The 23,942-nt window shown below is 38.5% G+C and overlaps 1 protein-coding gene across 3 annotated transcripts in view; it reads left to right on the top strand.

The window, feature by feature from the left end:
• Nucleotides 1-23,485, top strand: part of AGO2 (argonaute RISC catalytic component 2) — a 60,349-nt gene extending 36,864 nt beyond the window's left edge. For 2 of the 3 annotated variants that reach the window (XM_030446540.1, XM_030446539.1), the window contains exons 12-19: nucleotides 2,288-2,472; nucleotides 4,342-4,501; nucleotides 6,721-6,811; nucleotides 7,834-8,028; nucleotides 9,354-9,488; nucleotides 10,645-10,746; nucleotides 11,566-11,765; nucleotides 12,144-23,485. In XM_030446540.1, coding sequence (XP_030302400.1) covers nucleotides 2,288-2,472; nucleotides 4,342-4,501; nucleotides 6,721-6,811; nucleotides 7,834-8,028; nucleotides 9,354-9,488; nucleotides 10,645-10,746; nucleotides 11,566-11,765; nucleotides 12,144-12,252 — 1,177 coding nt within the window. In that variant the 3' untranslated portion in view covers nucleotides 12,253-23,485. The remainder of the gene's footprint in view (nucleotides 1-2,287; nucleotides 2,473-4,341; nucleotides 4,502-6,720; nucleotides 6,812-7,833; nucleotides 8,029-9,353; nucleotides 9,489-10,644; nucleotides 10,747-11,565; nucleotides 11,766-12,143) is intronic. The other variant, XM_030446541.1, reaches the window with a different exon arrangement.
• The last annotated feature ends 457 nt before the right edge of the window (nucleotides 23,486-23,942 follow it).

Here is a 23,942-nt window from a genome sequence, read left to right as displayed (position 1 = left end):
ACACTCTACCTTCTGGAGTTACCATGTGCAAGCTGCTGTGTTTGCAGAAGGTGACCAGCACTGGTTGTTCTGTTGGCTGAGAATTAGAATGAAACTTTCAAATTTTGGTCTCGGTTTGGTCTTTGGATGGAACGTGTTTGTTGAAGGACTATTGCAGTCTGTAGATGGATTGTTTAATTCTTTCTTTTGCATGCAACTGCTTTCCCTTCGTGCATGGGCAAGTGGAGCTCTTGCAGCTGCCCTCACAGGTGACTTAGCTGCTCTTTGTGAGCTGAATGCAAGACAGAGGTTGTTTGTAACAATGATAGTGCCATAACTGTGTTTCCTTAGATGATTTGCCAAATAGCTTGGAATTTCTTCCCTAACAAGTGAGAACCTTACATTTTACTTTTCTTCCTATTGTGTAAGGCTTGGGACTTGTTCTCTCCAGGTATGTGTCAAGAACTAAGCTGCCAGAGAATTTTCCCTCCTGAGCTGTTGCTTCTAGTGGATGTGCTGTGTAGAAGTCAGTTTTGAAAGAGGCTTCAATGTAATGAGTCAAAATAAAATTATTTGGTGGTTTAGATGTAGCTTGTCCTTACTGTGAAAAGACATTCACCTTAAGAATATGGCTGCATGCAGGTGCACCTTGCTGCCTCTTGTTACATCTTGTTGAGCAAGTTTTAACTTGGCTGCTGTACATCCTTCAGAGTAAACACCTTTACAGTCCTTGGAAGTCTTAAATCATCCTGCTTCACCTCTCAGGAACAGGGAGAGAACCTTTCCTCTTAGATTCTGTACTTGGAGATGGACTACCAAAGGCTCAAAGCTTGTGCCATTTTAGACTTGCATTTTCTCCCACAGATTCTGCTTGTAGTGGTGAGTGGGAAAACACTTAACATGCCTGTTTTTTGGAAGAAGCCATAATCTTCAGGGCTGAAGCTCACAGGCTGTTATGATTCATGAAAGTTAATGATGGGTTTGGAAGAACAGAAATCTTTACACCCTCTCAGTGGGTACAACTATTATCTGGCAGCCTTAAGTGAAGACAAGCAAGTTTTTAGACATCTATGGGGACATGCACTCTGAAATGGTAAGGGGCTTTGTCAGCACTGATGTCAGCTACAGATGAACCCAGGTGGTGGTGCTTTTACTGTGCTGGTCATTAAACCAAGCACCAAATGAGGACATCACTGGGTGTGTCTGCACTTGTGTTTCATTTTGGGTTAGGAGTGTGTAATTGACATGATGCTCCGCATCAAGGAGCAGGTTGAGTGTACAGTCTGCATTTCTTTGGATAAAACTGGACTAGAGAGTGTACTTCAACCACTAATGGACAGTCAGCACACCATACCAGACCACAGCCATTCTGAAGAATCATCCTAGAAGCATCTTGCTGGCTCATCTTGTCATTGGTGATGGGAGTAGGGCTTAAGGACTACGTGTGCACCATTGATGCTGCCATGTAACCTGGAGGAGCCATGACTTTGAAGATGCTTTCCAGGCTGGATATACTTTATAGAACTCTAGACTCTTAGACTGAAGTTCTTCTAGTAGTCTTGCTTACAGCAGGCACAGTGTCTTCTTGGTGTCCCTTCAAAAGGAAAGAAACAAAGACTACTCTGTGCCTAAGAGCCAGGAGAAGGAGGCAGGTTGCAACACCCCTAACAGGGGACATGAAGCAGTCTTCACTGACAGAAGTCTCTTAAAAATTAAATTCTCTGTGTTTCTGACCAGTTCCATCAAAAGGTGATTTGTATTTACACTGTCTGTAGAGAATATTTGTCTGCACCTCCAGGATACACCTTTTCTCTGGTACGTAGGAAGATTTTCTTGTGCATTATTGTTGCTGTTAGATCAATTTGTTGAGACACAATTGCTGCTAACTTTTGTGGGTGGTTTTCCTCGCTACAAAAAAGAAAGAACTCCAGCCCTTTCTGTAGAGGTGGTGACTACATGGAGGTATGGTACAGAGCAGGCCATCCAAAATACCATTGTTGCAGTGTTTTTACAAAAAAGCAACTTGTACTGTATCTCCAGTATGAAGATCAAATAAGGTGGAACTTGCTTTGGAAATTTAAGTTTTTAATAACAGTGTTCTTGTTAATGTATGTCCTTATCTGCCTCAGTCTTTGCTTCAGTGAAAGTTATTGAGCCTACATTGGCTCATTTAATTAAAGATAAATTCCCAGGTTTCTCGACAGCACAACTCTGCAAGCTTAACAGCATTGTTCCATGAACAATAATAACAAAAATCAAGATGAATGTTTCTTCCTGAGGATCTCATCTAGTTATTTTCATCCTTTAGGACCTTTACAGAACAACTACGAAAGATCTCCAGGGATGCAGGAATGCCAATCCAGGGGCAGCCGTGCTTCTGTAAATACGCGCAGGGAGCGGACAGTGTGGAGCCCATGTTCAGACATCTCAAGAACACTTACACTGGGCTGCAGCTTGTTGTAGTCATTTTACCAGGAAAAACACCTGTCTATGGTCAGTAAGTTCAAATCAGAAGTCTGTGTTTCCATCAGAAGTCTGTTTCAGTCACAGTTTCATGTAATTTTTGTGAAATAGCTGAATGCAAATGATGCAGAACTGAATGGTTGTTCTTCAGCTATATAAATTCCCCTTAGGGAATGGGCTCTAAATTAATTTGATTCTTCTTCATGATTATTTATATTAAGACTTTAATTCTTTTCAATATTTTTGTCTATGCTTTCAATTTGCTTTTCCACTTTCTTCCCGTTGGTTTCCGTTTGAGTGAGAAAGCTGAGCCAGAGCTTTTTTGAAATTGAGGAAACTGTGCAGTGGATTAAAATACACTTACTATAATTTGTGTGCCAAAAATTCCAAGTGATTAAAGAAGAAATGACCTCAAGGACCGTGTAGCTTTTAGAACATCTTTGCTTACTCATGTCATCACCCTTTGGCCAAAAAAGTTGTGTAAAGGAGATTTCTGCCTAGTGATTTTTTTTTCCTGTTCTGTTTGGTTTTGGTTTTTAACTATTGGGTTGCAAGGCCACAGATGGGTGGAAAGGGAAAACGTGGTGATTAAAGCTGTTTTTTGGAAGCAGACTGACAGTTACTGAGTTCTATATACACTGGTTTTGATATGTTTCAGATAAACCACTTCCTATAGGCAAGACTGCTCATTTTCCTATCCTTCCTTCCTCCTTTTTTTACTCACCTTGCCTCATTGCAGCAGTGTCTGCTCTATTTCTCCCATAGATTCATGGATTCTCACTTCTCTAAAGGCTCAAATCTACCAAGCAGCTGCAGATTTGTTTTATCCCCTCCCTCACTCTCACAAATTTAATATAGCAGAAAATAATTTCCTAACTTTATTTTCCCAAGAATATCTCATATAAGCTAAAAAGGTAAAGAAGCCTTTAGTGAAATAGTACCTTTTTTTGTTTTTGTTTTAAATTCAGCCATGCAAAGGAAGTTGCTTTTCTCTCTTTTTTTGCTCCATGGAAATTCAGTGGCAAATAACATTTTCACTTTTCTGCTTGGCATTAAAAGGGAACTGTTTCCTCTGCTTAACCACCAAGAGGATGTGGTACCACTCTCATCTACTCTCCTTGTCATTATCCTTAATTATAGTTCTGCCCCCTCTAATCATCTCTCTGTTTTCTCCTTGCACTCTTCAATACTCTTGTGCTGCCTATACCCACAGTTTTGTCTTTTCTCTCCTCAAAAAGCCTCTTTACCTTTCCTGTTGCCAACAGGGGGTTGTGTCTTGGAACCTTAATTTCTTCTTTTTCTGCATGAAAGAGTATGGCTGTCTTAAAGCCTCCAAGTCTTAATTTTGGTGTTAACAGTGGTATTTGTTTTAACCATTTGAATAATACAGTTCTGAATTAATTTCTTTTGGAGTTTTTATGGGCTGTTCTTTCCTGAACTGGTTTTTTTTTCTTTTTTAATGCAAGTGATGAAGTGGTAGTGATGGCCTGATAAACTGGTTGGCTGAATGTTACTCATTATGCTTCTTAAGTATGCATTGAAACAAGTGTTTCAGTGAAACAAACCAAAGGTTCTTCCATCCTGCTGATAAAACATCACATAATTCTAAAAGTACAATTAGTGTAACTTTAAAGAATAATCTTAAAATAAGCCAATAGTGCCTTTATTTATATTTAGGACCCAGTTATTGTCAGCAGATGGAGTAGTGCAGAGCTTGGAGGAAGTTTATCAGAGGCTGGAGTTGAGTGTGAGAGTTAGGTTTCTTCTTGTTTCTTTAAGTTTAAATTACCACTTTGCTAAATCTCTAGGAGCAGTTATCACTCAGTTAGTGCTTCCTACATTGTCTGATTTACAAGATTAGAAGCTGTAGTTTATTAACTTTTCCCCCTTTTTTTGCAGCGGAAGTGAAGCGTGTTGGGGACACGGTGCTGGGAATGGCTACACAGTGTGTGCAGATGAAAAATGTGCAAAGAACCACACCACAAACCCTGTCTAACCTCTGCTTAAAAATAAATGTCAAATTAGGAGGCGTAAATAATATTTTATTGCCACAGGGAAGGTAAGTAATCTTCCAAAGAGCAAGAGGATATTCTGTTGTTAAGGGAATGTGTGTTATACCAAGATAACAGGCAGCATTTATCTGTAGTCAGAGCACTTTACTTTTAATGAGTTTTCAGATGAACTGTCTTTAAAAGTCTTCTAATAAATAGTCCTATAAAAGTTAGGTTATGAAGACTGGAGAGGAATACTTGTTCCAAATGAAATTTATAATAAAAAGATTGTTGCTGCAATCTGATCACTGAAGTATACACCTTCCAGTTGAATGAAAAATATATGATATTTTGCTTGCCTTGAGTTTTCAGCAACAAATTGAGAACATCTTGAACAGCAGTGCCTTGTCCTTTAGACACACAATGTGGTCAGGATTCTTCATTTTGGTGAATGTCTTAACTTGTATAGACATTTAAAAAATCAAAAGCTGGGAGCAGAAAGCTCTTAGTTGGTTTCCAGGTCCAGTTTACAGTGCAATTTCATACTAGTGTTACATTAGTAAGTTTTAATTGTACTGTGACTATCTTCTGTGAAGTTGCTTTGATACTATTTCATTCCATATCTGACATAACACTGAAGTTCAGCATATAATTAGTTGGGTGGGAGTGAAATAAATGCCTTATTTCTAAAAAAGGGAGGGACACTGCAGTTAAAGATGAAATTTGGTTTGTGTATCATCTTAAAGCAAGTGTTCTTAAATTGAGACTTCTGATCAGTTTTATTGAAAAACCAGTGCAGGTTAATGAAGGCTATCATACAGATCCATGAAGTTACATTAATCAGAATTACCAACTAGGTTTCTGTGTCAGTGAGAAGACTGTATTTTTACAATAATTGCATTTCTAGAGAGAGCACAGGGAATAACCTGCTACATTGTTCTTGGGAGCCCGTTTTAAAAAGTGAAGATTCTGTGTTGCACAGATAAGCAAATTTTCACTTGGATGTATTTAGGAAAGTCAGAAGGCAGCACCTGAGAAATATTCCAATAACAAGAACTTTGGGAGGGAAACAAAAACATTATTGGAAGAGATATTTTGTGTATCATCTTAAATTCTGTTTTAACTAAATATACTCAGGCTGGGTGATGTGAAAGTTCTACTAAAGCAACTAAAAATTACTCTGTTAGAGAGCATGGCATTTGAAAAGGGAGTCACTGTGGGGTTTTTGTTGGTGTTTATTTTTTTCAAAAAGGAATTAAAAACACTGCTGTAGGAAAAAAAAAGAAGCATGGACACCATATAAGTAGTTTTATGCTGGATTCATAAACATAAGGTCTCTGTTAAGTTGGCAGCAGTAATGTGGCCTGGAAGTTGAATCCTGCCCGTTATACCACTAAGCATTAATGAAAATAGAGTTAAGTAAAGGGAAAGAAAAAATAGCAAATCTTGATACAACACTTGGGCACTCTGAAAGGGTGCAGGGGTTTGGGTATTTAAGACAGAATGCTTAAATTATTTCTGTAGGTTGAACGGATGGGAATAGAGCAGCTTTTTATTTGTATAATTGCATTGTAAGTTAACTGCTGTAATTACTTTCAAATTCCTTTTTAGAGAAGCTCTGGAAGCAGATTATCTATGTCACTGTTTCCCCACACACCCCCATACACAAGAAAAAAAAATCTGTTTTGGATTTGCTGTTTAAAATTGTTTTATTAAAGAACAAAGTTGAATCTTAGGGCTTCAGTGTTATGTTTGGGTGTTCTGCTCTTGAGGCAGTGGATTGATTACTTAAAGGTTTGTTCAAAATTTTGAAGCATAGTTTTAAAAAAATAGTCTTTTAGCATAATACTATGCTATCCATAAATCTTTGTACTTCTTTATCAATGCTGGTTTTGTGAAACAAAATCATAGCATCTGTATATGTGTACAGTCCTTTAATTTTCACAGATGCTGGTTGATGCTAAAGAATGAACTTTTATTCTTTTTTATGGCCTAATTAATAAGGCTGAAATTCTCCAAATTGTTTTGTTTTGTATATGCCATAATTTTTAATGAAAAGTAACAATTAGCTATAGTTCAAAAAAACCTGAGTCTAATAATGTGCATTTAATAACAGAATCCTATTCAGAACTTCTAATTACTGTCACAATACAAGGGACCAACTCTGATCAAGTGCAAATTGTTGACTAATTCACTGCAAGAATATAAAATGCTATTTAGTTGAGTTATAATGTGCTTTATTAAGTGTAAGCCTTGCTGCTTTTACAATTTGTTTTCTCTTTACCAGACCACCAGTATTTCAACAGCCTGTTATATTCCTTGGTGCAGATGTAACCCATCCACCTGCTGGAGATGGAAAAAAACCTTCCATTGCTGCAGTGAGTAATTTGTGTCATGATCTTTAACCCCTGCTCTCTCCTGCTCCTCACTCTAATGCATTTTATTACTTTCAATTCTTTTGTGGTCCATTTCTTCTGATTGCCTAATTATAGTATTATAAATTATTTTTCTGAAGGAATTTAATGAAACTTTTGTAGAGCTTGCTCTGCTACTAATTACTTAAACGTGGTAGCTTGTAAAATCTCAGAGCTTCTGATACACACAGGAGTTTTTCTGTTAGCTCATACTTATCAGCAACTACTAATAAGACACTGCATGTTTAAATCTGCTTTTTCAGAAGTTAAAAATGTTAGGAATTTATCAGTTACTGGTAAGGGGTTAGGCTCAGTTGGGGTTTTGGGGATTCGAGCTTCCTGACAATGCAAAATGTGCAGTAATCTCTTGGAAATGTACTCCTTAAATACAGGGAAAAGCTTTTGACTTGCTTAACATCAAACACCTGTAATGGCTGCTCTGGCTTATTTAATAATCAAAATCTTTCAGTGTGCAGTTTCTTAGCTTGCTTAATACATTACACAGTTGTGTCCCTGGAAAACCAAGTGGGGCTGTGCTTAGTTGTTATTTTTGGCATACAGAATGAGGTTTTTTTTCTTCTCTGTTTATTTTCAAGACCCAAGCCACTAGTACAATATGTGAATTTTGATGTTTCATAAACAGAGAAGCCCCTTCCCCTGATGAGCAGTGTCTGTTCAGTGTGGGCATTTCTGTCATGCCTCACCATTTCAGTGTTAAGGATTACCCCACAGTGTCCTAGAAAAGAACTTGGTCTTCTGGAGTTCAGCTTCCCATGGCTGCAGTCCCAACTAAATCAAAAGTTTCAGAGCCCCAGTTGTATTTGGTTTTATAACTGCATGTAGGTGCATAAAGGAAATTGTAGATTTAAAATAAGTTTGAATACATTCTTACTAGGCCTACCCCTTCATTTACAAGATACTATTAAAATACTACCTTTATTAAAGTGCTTTTAAATTTGGTTTGATACTGAGCATTTTTCCAACAGGTTGTAGGAAGCATGGATGCTCATCCTAATCGATACTGTGCCACTGTTCGGGTCCAGCAGCACCGCCAAGAAATCATCCAAGATTTGGCTGCCATGGTCAGGGAGCTGCTTATTCAGTTCTACAAATCAACCAGATTTAAACCAACTCGTATAATCTTCTACAGAGACGGCGTTTCTGAGGGGCAGTTTCAACAGGTTATATTTTTCTTTGAGATTTTGATTATGTAGTATTCTGGTATCAAGGTAGTTTTATGTATCACAGAGTCAGATGGGTTGGAAGGGACCTCAGAGATCATCAAGTCCAACCCTTGATCCACTGCCACTGTGGTTCCCAGCCCATGGCATGGAGTGCCACATCCAGTCTCTTCTTAAAAACCTCCAGGGATAGAGAATCCACCCCCTCCCTGGGCAGCCCATTCCAATGTCTGATCACCCTCTCCGTAAAGAAATTCTTTCTAATCTCCAACCTAAACCTCCCCTGGCACAACTTGAGACCCTGCCCTCTTGTCTTGCTGAGAGTTGCCTGGGAAAAGAGCCCAACCCCCCCCGGCTCCAACCTCCTTTCAGGGAGTTGTAGAGAGTGATGAGGTCTCCCCTGAGCCTCCTATTCTCCAGCCTCAACACCCCCAGCTCCCTCAGCCCTTCCTCACAGGACTTGTGCTGGCTCCCTTCACAGCCTCCTTGCTCTTCTCTGGACCTGCTCCAGCATCTCAATCTCCTTCCTGAGCTGAGAGGCCCAGAACTGGACACAGGACTCAAGCTGTGGCCTCACCAGGGCTGAGTACAGGGGCAGAATCCCTTCCCTGGGCCTGCTGGCCACACTGTTCCTGATCCAGGCCAGGATGCCATTGGCCTTCTTGGCCACCTGGGCACACTGCTGGGTCATGTTCAGCTTCCTGGCAATCCAAACTTCCAGGTCCCTTTCTGCCTGGCTGCTCTCAGCCCCTCTGTGCCCAGCCTGGAGGGGAAGTTAGTAAACATGAATTAATGAAACTTTGAATGTAAAAGCTGGCTATTTTTCCCATTTATTGCTGGTTTTCACTGAATTTTTAGTTTATAGTTAACCCTAATCTCAAATAATTGCTTTCTGTTTTTTTACACTTCTGTCTGTCTCAGGTTTTATTGATGTTTGTAGTCCTGCAGGAAAGCTCATAAAGCTGGGAAGGAGCACACAGTTGAGCAATTCTGGATTTTATCCCTTCTATTAGTCTGAAAAATAATTAGGCTTTTGTATATTCAGCATCCTAATTAAGTGTTCATTTGTATTTGGCAGTTAAAAAGATTTTGACATGAAGCTTATTAGTCCAAGTCTCATGCTTGGAGCTGAACAAATAGGGAACCAACTCTCGCCTGGCTTAGGAAAGTGCTGATCTAATTTGCTCTCATTAAGTGAAGAAGTTTTGATCCTGCATGCTTTGACATCTCATTACTCTGAGTGACTGCAAGAAGGAACATGATAAATCAGAGTAATCTGTAAGACCGCTTATCTTTCATGTGTATCTTTTATGTGTATGATTCAGGTTCTCCATCACGAGTTGCTGGCTATCAGAGAAGCATGCATTAAACTAGAGAAGGATTACCAGCCCGGAATTACCTTTATAGTTGTGCAGAAAAGGCATCACACAAGACTCTTCTGTACAGATAAAAATGAACGGGTATGTTCTAACTGGGACCAGCAGGTATCTTGCAAACACCCAAGTTACCTCTTACTGCTTAATTAAGCAGTAAGAGACCTTGTTTGAAGAACTATGTAATATAGTGAGTGAGATCTCTGGAAGGAAAACTTCCATTTTCTGTCCCATATGATAAAAAGGGAAGAAGCTTTTCAGAAAAGTCAGCAAAATGTGTAGTGTAACAAGTCCATCCCTTTTTGTACATTCACAGGTTTTTTTTCAGGTTTCTTTTCAGTTATTTTTACTGTCTCCTGAAGGGTTGAGATTGATCCCAGTACTGTTTATAATGTAGATGTCTACAGCTGGAACAGTTTCAGGCACTCTGTTGTAAATGAAGATCTATTTAGTATTCTCAATGCACTTTACAGGACCTTTCATCTAATTGTAGCATTAGTGAGTTCACTGGTTTGGTTGCCATTAACTCTAGAGTGACTCTTCATTTACCAGCTGAGATGTAGACACTGAAATGATTAGGTAAGGTGAAGCCTACACTTCAAGATTACTTTATCTTCCACTAATGCTATTTCACTTAGTGTTTAATGTATTAGTGTGGGCATGTCAAGAGTCACAACACATTAATTGTAGTAATGAACATTTCAATTTTATGAGCATTTCATTGTTATATTTTGACATGTACTTCACACAGATACAATTTGATTCCACCTTTCTGGGTGGAGATGCGACTACTCAAGTCTAGGATGGAGTCATAGCTGTATATAAAGCATTCCTAATGGCAACTCCCTGTTCACATACTGGGTTTTTCAGGTTTTTTTCCCTCTGTGATTCTGTGAGGTTTCTGTTTGAGCATTTAACACTCACTTGGCTTCAAGGCAATAATTGGTAACTTCACCAGTGACACGAAGGTTGTTTTTATATTGTTAACATACTATGATTACAGTTGCTAAATTGTTTTTCAAGTAAAGCATATTTTAAAGTTCTACTTTAAAATAAAAGAGATGGAAGAGGAGGAGACCTGTCTTAAAATTATATCTTCAGTAGCAGAGATACTCCAGATTTCAGCTGCTGCTTGCTTTTTACACATTTTTTTTCCTCATGTTTTTTAATTTACTCTGCAGCTGAAAACTAAAAAAATAACAACTTGTGTGCTGTATTACATTTGCACTCTCTGTTCACACAGGTTGGAAAAAGTGGAAACATTCCAGCTGGTACCACAGTGGACACAAAAATCACCCACCCATCAGAGTTTGACTTTTACCTGTGCAGTCATGCTGGTATTCAGGTACAGCACGTTTTGTGGGATGGTAATTTGGTGTTGGTGTTTCCTGTGTTCTTTGCACAGGAGACAGACACTACACCTTTCTGTGTATTTTGGCTTTTCCCCTGGGCCATCCACAGTGTTCTTTTGTCATTTGTAAAATGTAAAAGAAATAATGAAAGTAAACAGTTGCAAGGCACACCCTGTGGTTTTAGTTTATTGTGCTTCTTTCTCTCAGCAAGGTGGTTGGACTAATCTACATAGCTGTCTCTTGCATTAAAATCTCTTGAAATGTGCATCCAGTTCCTAGGAAACAAGTAATGTATTTAGATAGCACTGCTGTAGATTTTCTTGTAATTTCTTCTTCCCAGTCAGAAGCTATTAAACAGCAACAGTAATGAAAATCAAAATTTAATGGTTTCAGATAAAGGGTATTCAACAGAGGCACAAGTTAGATTGCTCTTAAGTGTTAATATTTTGCCTAAAGCTAATTATGTGGTGACTTTGTCAGATTTAGGTTTCACAAGTTGAGCCTGCATTTCAGTAAGACCTTTTAATTTCAGTAACAGGGAAGAAATTCTGGATAATGTAATCGTGTCCAAAAATACAAAGGATTTTTGTTAAATGGAGAGCAGGGAAGAAGGTTGTTTGCATTTTAAAAAGGAAAAAAAAAATCCAGTGTACAGAACTGCTCACGTGTGATATTGGAGGAAAAGACCATTTAAATTGCAGTTAATTTGCAGAGATGGAAATGTAAAGAGATTGGTTTGGTTTGTTTTTGGGGGGTTTTTGTTTTTGTGGGTTTTTTTGGAAATGCTGACATCCTGTGTGATCTGCCCTCAGGGAACAAGCAGACCTTCTCATTACCATGTCCTCTGGGATGACAATCGTTTCTCCTCAGACGAACTGCAGATCCTTACCTACCAGCTGTGTCATACGTATGTACGCTGTACCCGTTCTGTTTCCATCCCTGCACCAGCATACTATGCACACCTGGTTGCCTTCAGAGCCAGGTACCATCTGGTGGATAAAGAACACGATAGGTGAGCTGAATAATTTTGAATTATTGGGGAATTTGGAAGGAAGAAGGGAGGAAGTGGGCTTGTTAATTGTGGGGTTGGTAGAATCCTCAGTAAGGAGGGAACTTACCCTTTGAGTTAAGGTAAACCTTACCTTTGAGGGTAAGTTTGGTCTTACCACCAAATTTTAAAGTGGGGAAGAAAAAAGCAGATGATGTTCCTGGATCCTTCTGAGTTTTTTCTTGCTCAGAACTTTAATCTTGTTTTTAAGGGTAATTAACTTTTGACTGTTCTGTTCAGAAGAAACGAATGATAGGAAAAGATGATATGCAAAGAGAGGCAGATTAAATAGGGTTTCTCTTCTCCCTGCCTGTTTTTTCCCCCACCCCCTTTCTCTTTCAGTGCTGAAGGAAGCCACACTTCGGGGCAGAGTAATGGCAGAGATCACCAAGCACTTGCTAAAGCAGTTCAGGTTCATCAGGACACCTTGCGCACTATGTACTTTGCTTGACATGTTTTAATGTTTAGCAACTCAGTACAACACAGAGTTGGATTCACACGAGACCAGCTGCACTTAGACCAACTGTTGCCCAAGCTCCAGTGACAGCCAGCAATGAGTGATGCATCTTAATTTTTTCTTTTTTTTCTTTCCCATTTGCAAGAAAGCCTTCCGTCCAGAATTTCAGACTTGATTATGAACTTCATTCTTGTACCAAACCCCTCTATTGTTGGAAATGTGGTTTGCCAAAAAAAAAAAAAAATCTCTAAGCTGCTTGGTATAAAACAGACCCATATTTTATAATTAAATCAAGAGCTGTGATCTCAGGGCTTAGGGGAAAAAAGCCAAACAAAAAACCCCAAGCAAACAAAAAAAATCAACCCACAAACTTTCTCATTCATTTTGCTCTTCATTGAATTGCTTTTAATAATTTGGAAAGATCTGATTCATACTAAAGTTTGATGGGCTAAAATGCTGTGAATTAGCTTTTAATACAAAGTAAAGGAAGCATTTTTTGACTATTTATGAAGCCTTGATTATACTAGATGCATTTACAAAATTTTTATTTTCAAAAGAATAGAGTTACAAAATTCTGGTTTCCAACTGTCTTATAAAGATTATTCTCTGTGTGTCTAAGGGCAAATGTATTTTCTGAATCTTGTTCTTGAATGTTTTTTATTGTGCTGCATTTGAAAATGTTTTTCATAGGCTAAAGAAGAATTTTAAAAAATAATGAACTTGTACCTAAGCTTTTAATAGGTCCAGTTAGATTGGCAAAAGAAAATGTGCCATTTAAAAAAAAAAAATTGTAAAGAATTTTTTAAAATCATACTGACAGCTAACTTTAGAATTTGTCATACAGGACTGTGACACTTACTTTCCAAAGTCTCTAAAGAATACGGGTCTGTGGTGATAAATACAGTACAATCCTTTTTCACTGTTGTTTGAGTTAATGTAAATTTTATATATGTTTCACAGTATTAATGTGATAGACTAGATGCTATTATTTATTTTTATTTACTAAGGAGTGCTCATTATACTTCTGTTAACATATCAAGAATGCTTTGGATTTAGAAATTAAAACCTCATGGTGGGGACATTACTATTCAAATGCAAAAATATGCAATTGACTTTAATGTGAGAGTTGAGAGATACCTACAGTGTATATCATATAGCTTGTACTTTGTAGAAAGACTTTTTAAGCATGCACACAGCATAGCAGGTTTTACCTCTGCAGTTCAGAGACGCACATGAGACCAACATTCTACATTCATTCAAGCACAAAACAATTGTTTTTTATTTATATGTTGAATATTGGTGAAGCAGGAGCTCTAGTAGAGGAGAGTAGCTCACTGTAATCTAGACTAAAGTCAGAGAATCTATGCAGTAAAGATAAATCTTAGGAAACTGAAGTTTACTTATGAAGAGAGGTAAAACTCCCTTCATTATGCATAAGGTCAATAGTAAATGTGAGAGTTTTGCCATTCTCTTAGGAGAAAAAAACTGATAATTATTAACAAATGCTTCTGTTAGTTTGCACACTGGTTTCATAAAAAAAAAAAACATAATACATACATAAACCATTGCACTAATGATGATGCCACAAGCAGGTTTAGAAGAAAATGGAAAAAAGCCCAGGAAACTTGTTTATGCTGACTTGATTCTGTTTATTTTTCATAGGATAACTGAAATAACATGCCAAGAGGCAGTTTTTTTAAGATTACACTTTCTTCCACCAATTCATTTTGCACCATCTTGTCCCTTTTCTCTTAGCAGATGCTCAGTCACTGTTTTGAATACATTTACCTCTAGCCACCAAGATGGGCAAGTAGCTTTAACCAGTACAGAGATCTGTGCCATAGAGCAGGAAGACTACAACCAGTTGCTGTTGAATAAGCTAGAAAATGCCCAACCTTTGCTGCATAAAGACTTTTAGGTACATAACCTCGTGCAAGTTCAGATTATCACCCTGTAGCAGTGTGTTGATTATCAGTGTTGTTCCAGTGAAATAACAGTGTAAAACCTGTTAGTAAAACCCCAAAATTATGTTTGTATAATTCTGATTTGGTGGTATGGCTGCCAGGTCAGATTTTCTTTTTTGGTCATAGCTCTGTAAATCCAGATTTTAAATTCTGCTGGTATAACACAAAGCACATTCCAGGTCACATTGTTTGTTCCAACCAGGTTGTACTTACCTCCCCTAAACTACCACTAAACTGCAGAACCTTTCTGTGGTGCACATGTTGCACTTCTCTGGGCTTTTGCTTGAGTGGTTGCAGATTTCAGTGAAGATTTCAATTTGGCAGAGTTTTACATAAGGATTATTACTTTATAAGCAGTATTTGTAACAAATAGGAAAAAGTTCAACCATTTTAAGATGCCATTGAGTTTATTTGCTCTTCATTTTGCAGAGACCTCTTGGGTGGGAAATTCATCCTCTTCTTTCTGTGCAGATCTGAAACGAATCACTGTATAGGGGTGCTCAGGTGGGGTGAGGAGGGCAGAATCTATCTTGACCTCAAATCTTACTTCTGAAGCAGACTGTGGGACTTGACTGCATCCTCTTGGGGATATAGTCTTGGGGCTGGAAGAGTTGTTGCAGATCCTTTTTGTGAAAAAAGGATAATTAGGCAGACCCTTAATCATATTGATAGTAGCTCTTGTCTGTGTATTGTCTTGGAATGAAGAGAAATTTTGTGTAGCTTTCCTTCCCTGAGTATGAAGAACTTGGGATGGTTATATGCATTTCAGCCTAGGGACATTTTTACTCTTTACAGATCTCTTAAGCCTCTAATACTGCTAATTCTTTATGGCTTGACTTCTCCATCCTTTCCCTCCCTTTTCACCCCGTGCAAGTGGTGAATTAGTGAATAATTTAAAGCATTTTTCTACAAAAATTGACCAGTTATATACTTAGAAAAACACAGTGTGCTATAAGTCAAGCAGCTATGTTTCTGGGAATATTTTAAATATAAACTATATACTTAAAATGTTTCCATTTAAAAACCAACAAACACCTAAACCCCTAGTTTTTTTGTTTGTTTGTTTTACCTCTTCTTGCCTCCCATGTGTCTTGTAAGAGCAGCAATATCTCAGGTAAACACAAAGCTCAAAACTTCTCTCTCTCACACACATTCCTGCTGTTGAAGTCACAGTTGAGGTTGACCACAGTTATAACCACTAAGTCACTATGCAGCTCAGGTCAGCAATAACCAAATGTGCATTACCTTCTGGCAGTCATTTGTTTAGGGTTTTTTTTCCAACCTGTGCAGAGGAGCTGAATGACTCGAGTGCTGGGGCAGGACCTCATCCCTTGCCTTCCTCTTGCTCTCTCCAGTGAGTTCCTGGCCATGATCCTTTGTTTGAATTCAGCTGTTGGTGCAGGCAATCCTGGTGCTCAGCAGTCTGAGAACTGATAGTAATTGCACCCCAGTGACAAAAATATTATCCCATTGCAGACATGAGTGGCAAACAAACCACTGCCAGTACTGCCAGCATTTCTTTTAAGAGTGTGCTTGAGAAATGAACAGGTATTAATAGGTTGTCTGCTATGAATTTGTTTTCTCTGAAAATTTTTTAATGGGAGTAGTAACACTATTGAAACAAAAATACTGAAAGACTGAATCAGGTTGTAGAATCTCTGTCCTTGGGAGGAGGATCCAGTGGGCAGGTCCCCAGGCAGTCTTGGCTCATTGGACTCTTTTTGGGCAGGACCAGACATCTCCAGAGAGTCCTTCTGAAGCACATGGTCTGTAGCAGCTCCCCAAAAAGCAGACAAGTAAGTGCAAAATGTGCTTGTTCAGAGGTGAAAAATAGTATCAGCAAAGATAAAATAGTTATAAGTTGTCTGTTTTTTTTTTTAATGTGAGAGATGTAATGCAATAATTAGATTTGCTTAGTTTTGGAAATTCCTGGTCCAGTGGCTGAACTGTATGTCCACTCCACCTCTTCTGGCACCCAGGAAATGGAGTTCAGTCAATCCTTAATAGGGAAGTCTTGAAAATGGGTGGATTTATCCCTGCCTTATATGAGTTTGGCATTCGAGTAGCACTATGCAATCTTAACACTCTCAGTTTTTATATATGCACTGATGTGTGGAGTGAGATCTTGATTTACTACAGCTCTTTATTTTGGCTTGACTTGGGTTAGAATATTTCAGTAATTCTTGCTGAATTCCAGTCACCTTCTGTGTTGCAGAAACTTTGTCATACTAATTTCCTTTCTTCTGTGTCTGTCAGGTTTGAGGAAGGCTGTTGTGTCTTACTCTGCTGAAACAGGCATGGAAAATTTTACAGGAAGTTTTTATGCTTAAAAATAGAAATCCATAATATTTTTGATCTTCATCCAGGCCTCCAGGCAGTGTTGCCTGACTGTAAAATCCAAAAGGTTGTGAAGATTTAGCTTTAATTCTGACTCTTCTGCAGCCCTTATCTATTTTTAACGTGTTCAGATGTTAGTAATCAATCAAAAAAGAATATTTTCATAAGGATTTGAAATTTAAACTTTTGAAGGGTAGGTGTAGGGGGTTAAGTTTTCGTGTGCCCAGTTTACTTTCTGGAAAGGCTGAGGCTTGTAATCAAGTTCAGATCCTTGTGAAGCTTTTCCCTATGGTTTACCATGTGCGTGCACAAGGGCTTTCTGGTCAATAAAGGGGGTGACCTGGAGAGCTTCACACACTGCTGCCCATGCAGTAGGTTCCTCAGATCCTGTTTGTCTCACCTCTGGAAACCACAGTTTCTCTCATGCCAGCAAATCTCTAAAATATAACTGAGAGCAAGAATAAGAGCAAGGTCTGTGTTAACATCCCCCCCCCCCCCCCCAGCCAATTCGCTCCAGGCTTTTTCATGCTCATGCAGATTGGTTTTTTTTTGAGGAAGAATGTTGATATTCTGAGGGGAGAACAGGATGGTTCTACAAGTCACACTTAGACAAGACTACATGTACTAGAAATGCAGGACTGGGACCTCTGGGGATGTAGATGGACTGACTTTCCTCTTGAGTCCAGTAAGCATCTCTGGTGGCATAGGTAACCCATAAGGGACTTTTTTTTTTTTTTTATTTTAGATCATTTACAGATGAAATAAATATAAAAAAGTTCTCAGTATTTTTCACATTCAATACCAGTGTAATAAAGTCACTTTTTTTCCTATATTTTAGTACTCCTCTCCCACAGTAGCATCTCTTCTTCTCTTGCCTGTGTGGCTTTTTCAGTTTCTAATGCAGGACAGTTCATGTTTTTACTCTTACATCACATTTGGTAACATGCTTTGTGATGCATCCATGCAGTCCTTTCTAAGGAAAACTTCAAGTAGAAGGTAATTGCACTGATTGTTTTTTAAACTCCCTTTTTACTGTAAGGCTTCTTTTTTGCATCTGCTGTAGCTGTTTGAAAATACTGTAAATAGTGCTATGTATAACAAATACTGAAATGCTGTGGATGCCATTCCTCGTTCTCCTCGTTCTCACATTTTTAGGAATACTGCCATATTTTACAGTATTGAGACAATGAGCTTTGGTTTTAAATGTTGTAGGACTTCCTGTTTGCATTATGGTATGGATTGAAGGGCTGCACAGTTGCTTTATAACAGTGGAAATGTTTTGTGTTTGTCTGAATTTATAAAATATTTCTTCCTTCTCTATGCACGTTTCTCCTTAAAGATAAAAAGACAGTTTTTTTGTTTTTTTTTTTAGCTACCACTGTGCAAAGTTCAAATGCCAGTCTTGGATATCACTGTTAGGTGACTGATAGCATTGACATCATGTCTGGACTCCCAGCTGTAGCTGTCACACCTTTTCCTTGCATCATTTGGCATCTGGTTCTTGTGTCATATGAGGAAGAACTGGTCTGTGTGGCAGAATTAGTGGGATAATAGGGATCTGGGATCCAAGTTACAGTGTCCTTGCTCTCTGCCCCTCCGTGGGTGTGGGATTGAGTGCAGTGGATGTTTCAGTGCTCTGAACTAAAGAAATAGTGTTGCCTCTGACTGCCCGTGTGAGAACACCATCCATCTCCTAGCCATGAGTTATTTATTGCCTTTTAGTTCTGTAAACAGGAGAGACCCAAACTCCAGCCCTTGTTGTCTAGCATTAGGATGTGAAATAGCAAGTTTTGCCTTTTGTCTCTTGAGGGTTTATGACTGGAAAGATTCATTCCTGTGAGATGGTTTTAATACTGAGGGTATGGGTTTGGGGGTTTGTCTGTGTGTGTGTTTGGTGTGGCACGTAATCCATTTTATCTCATTTAGTGTTTCACTTGCTTTTTCTGTGTTGTTTCTTTACCTGAAGTGTTAATATGAATGTAATGGCTTGGCCAAATCACTACAAAAGGTGGTTTTGTAATACTCTTTAAAGTTAGTAAGCAGATGCAGTTCAAGGCTACCTCCTGTACTCCTCCGCAGATTAATTTAATTTTTTTTAAGTGAACCTACTACTAAACAGCCAAAATGCTCCCAGATGAACTGTACTTTGTTTCATTTGTTGCTGGAGAACTAGCAGTGCCATACTGTGATCTGGGATGCCTGCTTGTCACTCCTTCTGTCTTCCTCAAGTGTTGGTGTGGCTGGTGTTGGTGCAAGGTCTCATGAAGGCATCAGAAATGCCACATCTGGGACCTTTGCTTGTGTGCAGGGTTTCTCAGTAGCAGTGACTCCTTCTGTAACCTCTCCCTTCACTTGCTGAATTTCTATACTGTTGTTTCCAATGAAAAATGTTTCCAGATGTGAGCAATTGGCTGAGAAATGTCCTGCTGTCACTGGGAGTGACATGAAGGTGCTTCAAATATATTTTGAGAGGCAAGAAGTATGTATTGGATTATTTTTATTAACATATTTTTAGAGACGTTGACATAAGACTGTTAACAGTGAAAATATTAGATTTCATGCTCAGATGTCATAAAATTGGTCAAAAAAAGCATCAGTCTAGAACACAATACCAAAAAACCAGCTCTAACCTTGACTGTGTTCATATTGTGAACATTTAATGTCAGTTATATGCAAAGCCTTGGCCATAACTCAGCCTTGAGACAGGTGCATGCAGATTAAAGGTGCTTTAAATGACCCAAAATGAAACTGTAGAAAACTGTGTTAATGCATCATGCTTTGTTTACAATGAATCTGAACAAGCTTCTTCATTTTACAATTAACCACTCTGCGGACAGAAATGCTGCCTGTTTGAGCACAGCACACCTCTGTGTGCTTTCATTAGCAGTGTTAAAGGTTTTTTTACATTTTATTTAGAAGTGACTGCTTTATGCTGCAGATGTTGGCATCTCAGAAGCAAATAAACTGGGGTTACAGGCTACCTGCAATTTCATCATCTGAATCTTTGGACCACAGACACTAATGAAGCTTATTGGTGAGAGGGAGGATTGCTCAAGTTCTGACTTTTTGGAAGCCATTTCTTGTTGAGCAACAGTGAGTGACTGAGTAACTAAGCTGAACAGTGACTGAACGGGGTAAAATCCCCAAGATTTTGTTCAGTTCTCAGAATTTAACAAAGCTTCCCCCAAAAGCATGAAAGGTGGGGTTCTGCTTAGGGTAAATGGCTGCTTTTGAGAAAGAAATTTCACTACATCTGGTTCAGGGATCCATAGACACTACTGGCATTGCCATGGCCTGGAAGGGTTTCAGTGTGCAGGTGTGCTGAGGGCTCTGTGACTGGATCCTGGTGAAATGCCAAAGTCATGCTGAGTGCTTTCTAGGTGAGCTCTACAAACCCAAAGGAGCATCAGGAAACTCAAGTGAGGAACAAGCCCTGTGCCAGGTGCTTGTCATGGCTTTGTGGAAGAGAAATGCCATCTGTGTTATGCTGGCTACCCTGTCCCTCATGGAGGTGAGGGGATGTTGCAAAAGTGCTAATGAAGCACTTGTTAAGGTGACAGTTCAATAATTCTCTCTTGGTTTCCCTTCTCTGTGAGGGGCCTCTGAGCAGCCAGAGCTCTGGCAGAGTTTCCTGACTCTGCACACACCCAGCAGCTCCTTCCCAAAAAGGGGAATGTTGGTAGGGTTCTGGTTTCAGCCTTTTTGAACTTGGTTGGAGCAAGGATAGATCTGATGAATTTGGAGGTGTGAGAGGCAGTCTGGGGAGTTTTCAATGTGGCAGCAGCAGGAAAGCAGAGCCAGAGCACAAGCTGGAGGCTGGCTACTGCCTCCTGTCTAAATACCCTCAAAAGATGAACTCTTTTTTATTTGTCCATGCACTGCCTCAACAGATGCATCTTAAAACTACCTGTGACTGCTCTTCAACCAGCCAACCTACTTGTGTTGTTTTGAAGAGCTTATTATTTGCATAAAAATTTGTATTAAAGGGCATATTCATTTCTGTTTGGTTCTTAGGAGTGCACAGGTTTGAGTTTTGGGGTTTTCGTCCCCCATCTTTTGGATGTGCTGTTTTACCAGAGTGCTTTAGCTGTGTTATTTTTTTCCCCTCTTCTTAAGCATGACTGAAACACCTGCTAGAATAAGTACTGCCTAAGTATCAACAGGACTTACAGATATGACTGACGTGGGAGCAAGCCTAGGAATTGTCCCTGAAATATAAATATTAAAATTTCTGTCCATTTTATGGTGGTTTGAATGTGCTTGGCAAGCATGAATTGTGAAAAGGTCAGCAAGCAAGCTTGGGAGTTACTAATCCACAGCCTGGTGCTTTTTGTATTTGGATTTTTAGATTAGACTTCCTGTCAGAAGAAAACCCCAAATATCTTATGGGAACTCTGTTTTGTGTTTGTTAGCTTTTCCTGTTTGAAAACTCTATGAATAGATGAATCTTGACTCATGCCAGTATCCATAAAATTGCACATTTTTGCTTGCCATGTACTTGACTCAAAGCAGATCTGGTCTGTGCTTTATGGGCTCAGCTACTTGATTATGGGTAGGATCAAAGCAATTCTGCATCAACCAAAATTCAGCCTAAACTGGTAGAGTCTTAGATGCCAGTCCTCCTGTGCTCTAAAAAAATCAGGTGTACTGACCCTAATTTTGTTGTTCCTGGTGTTTTTTCATGGAATTTAATAGGACCAACCCCTTAAATCACTCGTCTGACTTACAAGTGACGTTGTAATTTCATTTTAAAGTAAATAATTTGTCTCTAATTGTCTGGCCAACTTGAATCTGTAACTGATCTGCAGTTGTCTGTCAGTGTTGAATCCCCAGTGTTTCTCCCAGCAAGAGATTGTTGCATTTTTCCAGTTCTTTTCCAATTATTTTACTAGTTGCACCTGGTTTGGGGCAGTAGAAATCAATAGAGTACCTGCAGAGAGAAGGGTTAGATAATATGTGCTTTTCCTCAGCAAATCTTCCTGAAGGACCAGTAGACCATTTGGGAAAGCAAGGCATTTGTTCAGGAGAGGAAGAAAAGAAAGAAAAGGAGAAAAAAAAATTGAAAGAAACCCCAGACCTAAAACAAACAAACAAACCCATGAAGGAGTAAGTTTCAGAGTGATGTGTCTTGGAAAATTAAATTTTAAATGAGGTGCAATGAGGGAGTATATCTGGCAAAGTTCTGTGCTACCCTGAAGAGTGTTACCACTTGTTTTCTGTAATCTGTTGATAAAGCTTAGTAGATTTTATATCTATATATATCCAGATATGTATGCATATATGTGTGTATAGATATGTGTGCATGTGTATACACACACACCTTAGTGAAAGGAAAGCAGGGCTGTTTATAAAAGATGCAAAGCCAGTATTTTGCTGGAAATAATAAGCACAATTTCACTGGCTTTCACAGTACTCTGTTAGTTTGTACAATCCCAAAAATCTCAAAATTCAGAGCAGTTCATAAGTAAAGATCCAGTCCCAGATTTCTGTGCAGCAAAGTGGTTAACTCGATTTCAGGAGAATGAGATGGAAAACAGAATGTATTGATTAAATTCATATTAATTTTTTGTGCTTGGTACTTTGCATAGTTAACTGACATCTGTTAAGGTTTTAATCTTGTTTAATAATTTTCAATATTTTTTTAAATTTTTTTTTAAATAGCTGCAAAAGAACCAAAACTAATTCAGAAAATTCATATTGTAAATGTTCCCTAGCATCAAAATGTTTTTATGACCAGTTAAAGTTTGCTATATTTTTGAAAGAAAGAAAAAAAAAAGATACAATGTTAAGGGCCTCATTTCAAGTGGTACTAAATGTATGTTGAGTCGTCTGTGTGTGTGTTGCATCTGTATTAAAATGTCTTGTGCTTGCAGTATATAACTGATGTAGTGCTGGTTGGGTAAGAGTAGCACACAAAAGAAAATACCCGTGACTGAATATTAAATGCCTCAGTGGCACTGTAGGCTTTACTACATAGGTTGTGTTAAATCTTTATGTTGAAATGGTGAGGTTTCATGTAGGGTTGTGTAGTTTGAACACTTTGTATGCATCTTGATTCTGTAGGTGACACTTTGCATGATGCTCTGTGGCGACGCCACTTTAAATTAAGCCTTAACAAATTGCTAAATTTGTCAGATTTTTTTTTTTTTTTTTCCTCAGAGTATGCAAAAATACTGTTTAAAGACAGTAGGATGTTCCTATAAAGCTAAACTAGTAGAAAAGGAAGTCTTCTTACCTAAGAAAGGGAAACTTGTAGATCTCTATACTGTGACTGTGTTAGGCACTGGCTGTCACTGTTGCTCTACAGAATCCGGGCTCTCAGAGGTTCCTCTGGCAGTCCCATCAAAACAGGCATCTCAGATCTTTCAGCTTTTCTTTTTGTTGTCGTTGAACATATTCTCCTCCCTCCCCCTGCTAGGAAATCTCTGCCTGAAGGAGGATTGTGAGTTAACACTTCAATCTACATAGAACAAAAAGCTGTTCTTGAGTTCTGTGCTGGCTTCAGATAGTGCCATCCTTTTCCACTTCTCACGACTGACATTATAGTCCTTAAAACATTTTACATAGAGGCAAATCAACTGTTGGGGACCCAGCTTTCTGTTTTGTTTTTATTTTTGGTTTTGTTTTTTTTCTCTTCAATTTGGATCTACCTCATGTGAACAGTTGGGTGCTATTGACTCAAATTGTTGATGAGATTGGCAAAAGTGACCAAACTGCATGTGCTGAGTGACCTCTTTTGGAGGCAGCACTCTGTGAACCAAAACCTCGGGGTTTATTGTTCAGAGACAACAACATTGTATTTGAGTTTTATTCTTTGTGCCTTTGTGTTTTTTTTCCCAGTGCATAACAATCAAAAAGTCATTCTTAATTAAAAGCAGCGACTGAATTTTAACCACAAATTATTTAAAAAAAAAAAAAAGCAACACCAAAAACCCCCCAAAACATAGCTTAGCAGATTTTAAAATATTTTTCAGTGTATCAAGTTATAAAATGTACAGTATCACAGCAGAACTAGGGAGAGATAAATCCCCAGTAAAGAATTGTTTGAAGTATATAATCCCAATCCAAATCTGTGTATCTATATATGCATATATACACACACATACTGCACAGTTTGTGTGTGAGGGTAAGGGAATAAAATGTCATTGACTTTTCCAGTTTTGTATGTAACAGTTTACAACTATGTGTAAGTTTTTCTACTATGTGAATCTTTTTTACTTAAAAACAATTCCTTTTTGGAAAAATTTAAGTTGTGATATGCTATCATTTTTTGAAGTTAAAAAAAAAAGAAAACCTCAACTTTCTACCAATACCCAATACAGAGGGGGGGGAATCTTTTCTGTAAAATTGTATTTAGTTTAAATAGTAAAGAAAATTCTATAT

This window comes from Calypte anna, chromosome 2, assembly GCF_003957555.1.
Source record: "Calypte anna isolate BGI_N300 chromosome 2, bCalAnn1_v1.p, whole genome shotgun sequence".
NCBI lineage: Eukaryota > Metazoa > Chordata > Aves > Apodiformes > Trochilidae > Calypte > Calypte anna.
Note: the sequence above shows the minus strand (reverse complement) of the source record. Positions and strands in the feature narration are given on the sequence as shown.